This window comes from Propithecus coquereli, unplaced genomic scaffold (genome assembly GCF_000956105.1).
Source record: "Propithecus coquereli isolate 6110/MARCELLA unplaced genomic scaffold, Pcoq_1.0 Scaffold165, whole genome shotgun sequence".
In the NCBI taxonomy this organism is placed as follows: Eukaryota; Metazoa; Chordata; class Mammalia; order Primates; family Indriidae; genus Propithecus; species Propithecus coquereli.
Genome location: NW_012141080.1, coordinates 818,314 through 826,941, shown reverse-complemented (window position 1 = coordinate 826,941; position 8,628 = coordinate 818,314). Strand labels below are relative to the sequence as shown.

At 41.3% G+C, this 8,628-nt stretch overlaps 1 protein-coding gene across 1 annotated transcript in view; it reads right to left on the bottom strand.

Annotated features, from left to right (window-relative positions):
- The window catches only part of COG4 (component of oligomeric golgi complex 4), a 27,215-nt gene extending 22,661 nt beyond the window's left edge, over window positions 1-4,554 (bottom strand). The window contains exons 1-3 of the mRNA XM_012641546.1: window positions 4,367-4,554; window positions 2,520-2,602; window positions 1,320-1,434 (exon numbers count right to left, since the gene is read on the bottom strand). Coding sequence (XP_012497000.1) covers window positions 1,320-1,434; window positions 2,520-2,602; window positions 4,367-4,525 — 357 coding nt within the window. The 5' untranslated portion in view covers window positions 4,526-4,554. The remainder of the gene's footprint in view (window positions 1-1,319; window positions 1,435-2,519; window positions 2,603-4,366) is intronic.
- Between the last annotated feature and the right edge of the window lie 4,074 nt (window positions 4,555-8,628).

The following is an 8,628-nucleotide window of genomic DNA, read 5'->3' as shown; positions in this document are numbered from 1 at the left end:
CCTCGGCCTCCCAGAGTGCTAGGATTACAGGTGTGAGCCACCGCGCCCGGCCCATATTAGATTTCTGATTTCTTCTTTTCCAATCTGAATGACTTTTTTTTTTTTTTTTTTTGAGATAGGGTCTTATTCTGTCACCTGGGCTACAGAGCAGTGGCATCATCATAGCTCAAAGCAACCTCAAATCCCTGGGGTCCAGCAATCCTCCTGCCACAGCCTCTCAAGCAGCTGGGACTATAGCCGCATGCCACCATACCCAGCTAATCTTTCTATTTTTTGTAGAAATAGGGGTCTCACTATGTTGCTCAGGCTGGTCTTAAATTTCTGGTTTCAAGCGATCCTCCTGCCTCAGCCTTCAAGGTGTTACAATTATGGGCATGAGCCACCTCGCCAGGCCCAGAGTAACTTTCACTTCATTTTCTTACCTAACTGCCCTCGCTATACCCTCTAGTACAGCATTAAAGAGATGTTGCAAGAGCAGACATCCTTGTCTTGTTCCTCATCTTGAGGGAAAGCATCCCATCTTTCACCAGTAAGTATGATGTTAGCTGTGGGTATTTCATAGATGCCCTTTATCAGGTTGAGGAGATTCCCTTCTATTTTATTCCGAGTTTGTTGAGTGTTTTTTTTTTTTAATTTTTTTTAGAAGCAGGGTCTAATTCTGTCACCCAGGCTAGAGTGCAATGCCTCGATGATAGCTCACTGTAGCCTTGAATTCTTGGGCTCGTCATCCTCCTGCCTCAGTCTCCCAAGTAGCTGGGACTATGGGTGCTTGCCACCACGCCTGGCTAATTTTTAAAAAAATTATTTGTAGAGACGGGGTCTCCTATGTTGCTCAGGCTAGTCTTAAACTCCTAGTCTCAAGTGATCCCCCTGCCTCAGCCTTCCGAAGTGCTGGGATTACAGGTGTGAGCCATCGTGTCCAGCCTCTGTTGAGTGTTTTTATCATGAGGGGTCTTGGATTTTGTCAAATGCTTTTTATGAGTCTATAAGGCGATCATGTGGTTTTTGTCCTTTTATTCTACCAGTATGGTATATTATATTAATTGATTTTCAGATGTTAAACCAACCTTGCATTTCTAGGATAAATCCCACCAGAGCATGGTATATAATTCTTTTTATATGTTGATGGACTCACTTTGCCAGTGTTTTATTGAGGGTTTTTATATCTGTATTCATAAGAGCTATTGGTCTGGAGTCTTCTTTTCTTTGGTTGGTATTTCACATTAGATTTCTGTTGCATGGTACGGCTCTGATCTCTAACGTACTAGCTTTTTTACTGCCCTCTACTAACTCAAACATCAAAAGCTCAGTGGGATTACCTTGGCCAGGTCAAGCTGACGGACTTTGCTGGACACATTCTCAGCTAGATTGCAGGTAAAGGTGATCATTCCAGCTAGCTGCTTTGCATCTCCCTCGATCAACTGCAGGTTGGGTCTGGAGACACATTGTCAGCACATATATATCCATAGGGGCAGAGGGTAAGAGACAGAAGAATTTTTTTGCATATAGAGACTATGTCTTTTACTTCTTGTGTACCTCCCCACAACTCTTAGCTCAGTTCCCTCTATGCACAGCTTTTTCTCAATAGTGTTTTACTGTAACTCAGACCTATATTTAATAAAAAAAGTCTAAAACTACTAAAGACATCCCTAAATAGGTACAGCCTAAGAATTAGAGAACAGATTCTCTCAATTGCTAAGTGAGCTTAAAATGAGCTAACCAACAATCTGAGAGGATGATGAGATCAAAGAGCAATTTTTATGACTAATAAATACAGGAAGTCTATAAAAATGGTGGTTCTCAAACTTCAGCTGTGCATCAGAATCACCTGGTAACTTGTGACTGCCACACTAGAAAAAAAATTTTTTTCCTGGAGGGCACGGTGTTTTATTACAAAAATAGAGTAAAAACTTTGAAAACAAAATGATCCTTTCTAATTTAATGAAATATTTGTTGTTTTTTATTGTTTTCTGTTATATGCAATTAAATTGTGAATATTAATTGTAACAATAAGAACATCAAGAAATAAGATTTTCAGAAACCAACTGCAGGGTTTTACCCAGGGGGCCACCCGTCATGTAACCTGTATGCTACAGCATGGCAGCATGAGTTGCCTGTGCACCATGTAGTTCCCAAGGTAGACATGTGAGTTATATATTCTTCATGTGGTCCCAGGCTCAAAACTAGCATGAGTTAAATACAACTCACCATGGCAGTTAATGTGTCAAAATACATATTCTGGACCCTACCCCCAGAGTTTCTTGATTCAGTAAGTTTGGAGTGGAGGCCCAGAATTTGCATTTCTAACAAGTTTCCATGTGATGCTCCTATTGCTGATCCAAGGATTCTTTGGGAACCCCTGAAATATACCCTTAGATGTTCACTTTACCTTGAAGTAATGCATATTTACATTTCAAAATCAACTAGCAGTTTACAATATGAAGTTAAGAAAAATGATATTTTGTCCAGTGGACCCTGTTGGAGTTTACAATAGCTCTTGCTGAGGTGTGCAGACTCACCCCATTCGGTGGAGAGTGACCATCTTATTTTCAATGGTGTTTTGCTGTTCCAAAAGAGCATCCAGCTCTTTCTCTACCATTTTCTGAAACACAAAGAAACATCTTTTCATCAGAATGGTCAGAAGGAACCTTAAGAGTTATCTAACCCAACCACTTAGCTGAAGGGTGAATTCCACTTCAAATTTCTACTTTCCTTTTACTATACTCCCCTCAGATTTTAGCAGGTAACACTTCATTTTTGCACTTACCATATTGCATTATGGTTGTTACCTATATGTATCTTATTCCGTCTAGCAGGTGAGCACCACAATGAGAGGGAGGAAATAAATTTTTATTCAGTATCATTAGCATAGTGCCTACCACAGGAAGGCATTTAAAATATATTGCCTAAAAAAATGACATTTTCAAAGTGGCAGTCACAAAAAAATCTCTTCTTGGTGCATAATCAGTACCCAGAGGGATAAATGCAATTCATCTCAGTCAAGCCATTTCCTGTGTTACCTCAATTTATGCAACCTGCTTATGTCTCACTTTTCTCATCCGTAAAAAAAAGAGATACCAACACATACCCCATAGGACTGTTGTGCAAGTCAAATGGGGTAAAGAAGTGCTTAGCATGGTATATAGCCTGCAGTTCAATAACAGCCATTAATATTAGCTATACATTTTTATTATTAATAAAATAGCCCATAGCTGGGCATGGTGGCATGCTACTCAGGTGGCTGATACAGGAGGATTACCTGAGCCCAGGAGTTCAAGGCTGCAATGAACTAGGATTGTACCACTGCACTCCAGCCTGGGCAACAAAGCGCCTCTAAAAAGTAACAACAGGTAGCAGGCTGCACTCCCAGGCTGCGCTCCCCGTGACCCGGGGCTTACTGGGATGTTCCTGCAGCCTGCCGCTTTAAAATACATACATACATAAATAGCCCAATAGGCTCCAGAGGGAAACTTCCCCCTGACAGTCATCAAATACAAATACATTACTGATATTGTTCTGTTTGTAGGATTTCCTTAATTTTCCACCCAAAGTATTGATTGATTCAGTGAATACAAGCTTAGGAATGTTAAATCAAGATACTAAATTTTAAAACACATCTTGCTGAAAAACGTATCAGAAACTGCTAGAGTTGGTGCAAGTTAATATTGGAAAATATTCAAACTCAGCTGACATTCTAAAGTGAATTGACAGCATCAGGTTGCCATGAAAAAGTGAAGGTGGCAGAAGGAAATCGAATTTTATGAAATGAATCTTAGAATCTAGTCCACGCCCCTCATTTGACAGAATGAAGCGATGAAGTGCCTTGTCCAAGATTAGACAGTTGTGCCAGAGTCTTAAAAGCTCCAACTTCTACCAAACTGTGCAGTTAACTCAAACGCATAAATCACACCCCTAAATCATTCCCCACAACAGTACATCTTAAAATGCTTCAAGAAATTTATCTGCAATGACCTCCCTCTTAAATGAGATAAGAGGATGAAAAATCATAATTTTTAAATTGCTAAGGCAATGCAAGAGGCCGATTATTCTTATTTTGAAAACCAAACGCTTTGGCATAAACTCTCAGTGAAGAAACTAGAACTATGGGCCAGGGAAATCAATAGGGGGTTGACGGGAGAGGGTGTAGATCGCCCATACATCCGGGAAAACAACGTCGGGCGCATCTGACCGAGTGCAGAGTTGACAGGCCTCCCCAAATACCCAGCTACATTTCCGCTTTTGTTTTCCCGCCTTTTTTGTTTGTCCCAGCAGAGAGCTTCCCACTGCCCGGATTTCCCAAGACTAAGGCTCCTATGCCCCCTGACCCTGAATCCCCCTAGAAAAACAGGAGGCTCAGCCCTCCCACCTCCTCGCCGCAGAGCCGTTCGTACACAGCCTCCAGTTCCTGCAGCTCTGTCAAGGAGCGAATGAGCTCGGTGGAGATTTCGGAGCAGCGGCCACCCCCCACCCCCTCAGACGACGACGGCATCCCTGGCAACTTTTGAGGTGCATCAACGTTCGCCATTCTTGGTTCCCGTTCGGCACTTCCGGGCCCGGGAGGCCCCTTAGTCGTTGGCGCGCTGCGTCCTTGGGGCTGCCCACAGAAGTGCCCAACGAACTCTAGTGGTTTTTAAAAGTCTACTTTTTAAAAACACTATCAATTTTCTATTTTCCTGGAAAAAGTAACGGTAATAATGTGTGTTTAAATAATTTTCAATGTGTTATGGGAGCAAGCCGGAAGCCATTTAAAAAATTATATATTTTCTTCAGGCCCGGGTTGGGTAGCTTCTTCCGCCGCGCGCCACTGGAAGGCCCCCGTTTTGAGGCCTAATGGCGGACGCCGGCTTGGTGGTGGCTGTGGCTTAGACCTTGCGGGGACTCAGCATCCGTCTGATATCTACGTCATCCTTCACGCTGTAAGGTAAAGAAACGGTCTTGCGACTTCCCCAGGCCCGGGGAGGCGGAGAGCGGCCATGTAGAAGGGGGCGGCCCGAGACTTTGGTGTGGGGGTCTCAGGTAGTCGGGGCCTGAGAGGTCCGGGCAGGGGACGAGGAGATGCGGAAGAATGCTTGGAGTGGGAAAACGGCTTCCCGTCCCGCTTGCGTTCACAGGGTGGGAACGTGTCTTGGCTCAAAATAAGGCTTGTTGAATTGCATCGCTTTTGGGTCCTGGGGCCTCTGAGACGGGGGAGGTGTGAGGAGTAACCGGAGGGACGTCTCCTTTTGGAGAGTAAATGGTACACGGATGGAAAGATAGATCGTAAGTGTATTTAAGTGTAAATAACGGAAACAGATTTTGGAGCCAAGACTGGTTTGAATTTGTGTTTTGGTAGTTGGGCAACTTGCCTCGTCTTCTGAACATCCATTTTCTCATGTGCGAAATGTGGGACAGTAATATCTATCTTGGAGACTTTACAGAGTTCAAATGCGATGATGTTTCCTTGGAAGATGGAGAAGGGATGGAGTTAGCAATCGCAGGCTTCTTGTAGTAATCACAGACAGGAGATAGACGTGGGGGAAGTTACAAAGCGTACCGAGTTTTGGCCGTTGATGGTTCTTGGCGTATTGTTCTTCTAGTACAGGACTGATCTTCCTTCAAAATGCAGCTTCCTCTGTTACCCAAGATTAAAATATAACTGGAGAACCCGGGTCCTGCTAGGTTTGGGGAAAATGAATTCCAGGGGTTTGTAATGGATGGTATCAATTATAAAGGAACGGGAGGGTAGGCTGAGTTCTTTTCAGTCAGCTGTAAAGTATGAAAAGTAACCTGGGGGGAGCTGTTCATGGTTTCAGAAGTGGCTCTGGGTTTCCTGTTTGTCTTCTTGTTGGTTGTTTCTCCATTTTCAACGTCAAACCTTTTCCTTCATCTTTCCCTGTGATTCTAGAGAATCATTAAAGATGTTCCTTAGCTTCAAGTAGGAAAATTTGTATCTGTCAGGATCTATTTCTTGTCACCTTGCTTTTGCCCAGCCCCCAAATGATTATTATTTATAAGGACATTTACTTACAATTCTCTCTTCTGGTTTAAGAACAAAATCAAATTTGTATGTTAATTACACATCAGTGATTTTGGATTTCTCAAGATTTCTTGCTTTTGTTTCTTAAATAATACTGGGGAAAAACAATTCAGTTTATTTTTCAGCAGTAGCTGTAGAGGTGTAGTTTTGGATTAACCTTTGTGGCAGAGGCACCTCAGTTTGTGCTCCCTTCAGTCCTGTCTCCTGGGAAGGAATCCTTTTTTTGTGACTTTATGCTCAGTTAGGGAGACCTTCTGAAAAAGCAGGAATTCAGTTTTTGTTGTAGTTTTTGGTGGGGAGTAGGTTTAAATTTTAAGCTTGAACCACTTGTCAAGTGGTTTGCATCTGATGCAAAGGAAAACTACACTAAAATACCATTTTTCATCTTTTAGATGAGCAAAGGTTGGAAGTCTTAATATCACCTTGGTTGTGGGGAAACAGATGTGCACGCATAGCTGGGCATGTAAATTCATAGTCTCTTTGAAAGGCAATTTGGCAGTATCTACCAAAATTTCAAATATGTGAACCTCTCAGTCCAGCAATTCCACTTCTAGAAATTAGTCTTAGAAATCTACTCATGTACGTATAAATGACCTACATAGAAGAGATTTTCTTTGCAGCGGCGTTCATGATAGCAAGAGATTAGAACAGCCTGTATATTCATCAGTAGGGTATTGGCTAAGTGAATTACAATATGCCCATTCGGTGGAATACTCTGCGGCTGTAAAATAAAAATGAGAAAGCCCTTTGTTTATTACTATCATAAAGTAGATAAAATGGTAAAAAATAAGTTGCAGTATAGTGTGAGTATATAAAATCTAGTAGCCAACCTTTGGTTAAAAAGGGGGAATAAAATACCTACAAGCTGGGTGCAGTGATGTGTGCCTAAAGTCCCAGCAACTGTGGAGGTGCAACTGGGAGAAAGAATCCCTTGAGCCTGGGAGTTTGAAGCTAGCCTGGGCAACACAGACAGACCTTTGTCTCTTAAAAAGAAAACAAAACACAATAAAAATGTATGTTTTTACTTGGGTATGTTATGAAAAATATTTGGAAGGAAGGATATAATATAACTTGGTAAAATTGATTCCCCTAGGGAGGACTGGATGGCTAGGAAATGGGTTGCAGGGAGCTTTTTGCTGTGCTTTTGAATTTGGAACCATGTAAATGTATAGGCCATCAGGGTACAAGTGAACACAGACCTATTTAGTTTTTGTGACAAAGACAAATAGGCAGTATTGCATTAATGGTACAGATCCCAGCTTCCAACATTTTCACCACTTACTATGTGACTTTGGGCAGGTGAGCTTCGATTTCCCTTGATAGAATTCTTGTGAGATTAAAGACAAGATACATGGCACAGTGCCCAGGCATGTAGAAGGAACTCTTAATTAAAAATATGTTGTTCCTAAATAGGCCTTACTCTGCTGGTTCTGCTGACTTCAGCAAGACGTGCTCATACAGAAATGTCTGTTAAAATAAAAATTGCCCAGCTATTTTTCTGTTTTTATGTCTCTTTAGCTTCCTTTGACTTGGCACTGTTGGTATAACCAAGGCCTGGAGTTCTGGGTGGCTCATTTTTGCCGCAACCATGTTCCTGTACAACTTGACCTTGCAGCGAGCCACTGGCATCAGCTTTGCCATTCATGGCAACTTTTCTGGTAAGTTCTCTAGTTACTATCTTTCGAAAGTTAAGAGAATTAATACGTATTTTGCTTATCTCTTGTGGAGGAAATGTTTTCCATTTATGAGAAAACAATTAGTAAATGTGAACAGTCCAAATCTGGCTTGTAATTTATGAGATTTGGTGTTGAATTGAGGTGTATTATCTGTTACCTAATTTCAGGTGCATTTCATTGCTCACATTGTATAATCTTATCTCATGGTGCACATTTCTTGGCTACCAAATTGTGTGCTTGTTGCTGAGGCATAATGGTATGTGTAAGACATGATCTGTGATCTTGAATTTGACATCAAGTTGGATAAAAAGAGTATCTAAAGGTATTTGTCAGGTTGAGAGAGTAGTTTTAAAAAGGGAATGTTGAGCCTTATTTGGTGCTTGAGGAGAGGAGGGAATGTGAAGTTTAGGTGGGGAGCGCTGCTAGTGTAGTAACGTTATTTACTGATGTTTATTCACTACCTACTTTGGCTCAAGGGTAGTAAGCTGGAGTGGTGGGGGATATTTTTGGACAGATGAAGATGCAGGTGTGAATTATGTGAAATTTCAAATACTGGATTAGGAAAAGAAATGTTAGGCAATATAGTTATTGAAAATGAGGTACTTATGTGTATAAAATAAAAATTTTTCATGCCATTTGCAGATTTAACATTTGAATTAACCCAAGTATTGCAGGAGGTTCATGATTGTGTAGACTATTACATAATTTTGTTGAAGTTCAAAGCTGAATACCTGTTGTATCTTAACTGAGCAGGAGCCTGACTAACCACACAGAATTCACATTTCACGTTGGCAGTATTTTCTCTGATCCTCATTAAAACTCTTACTGTGGGTCTGAGAGCTTCACTTAGGTAAGTTAGTTATTCTTTGCTACATTTTATGAAGGCAATGATATGTATACTTGAATTTGAGGATTTGTAACTGACTTTATTATTAT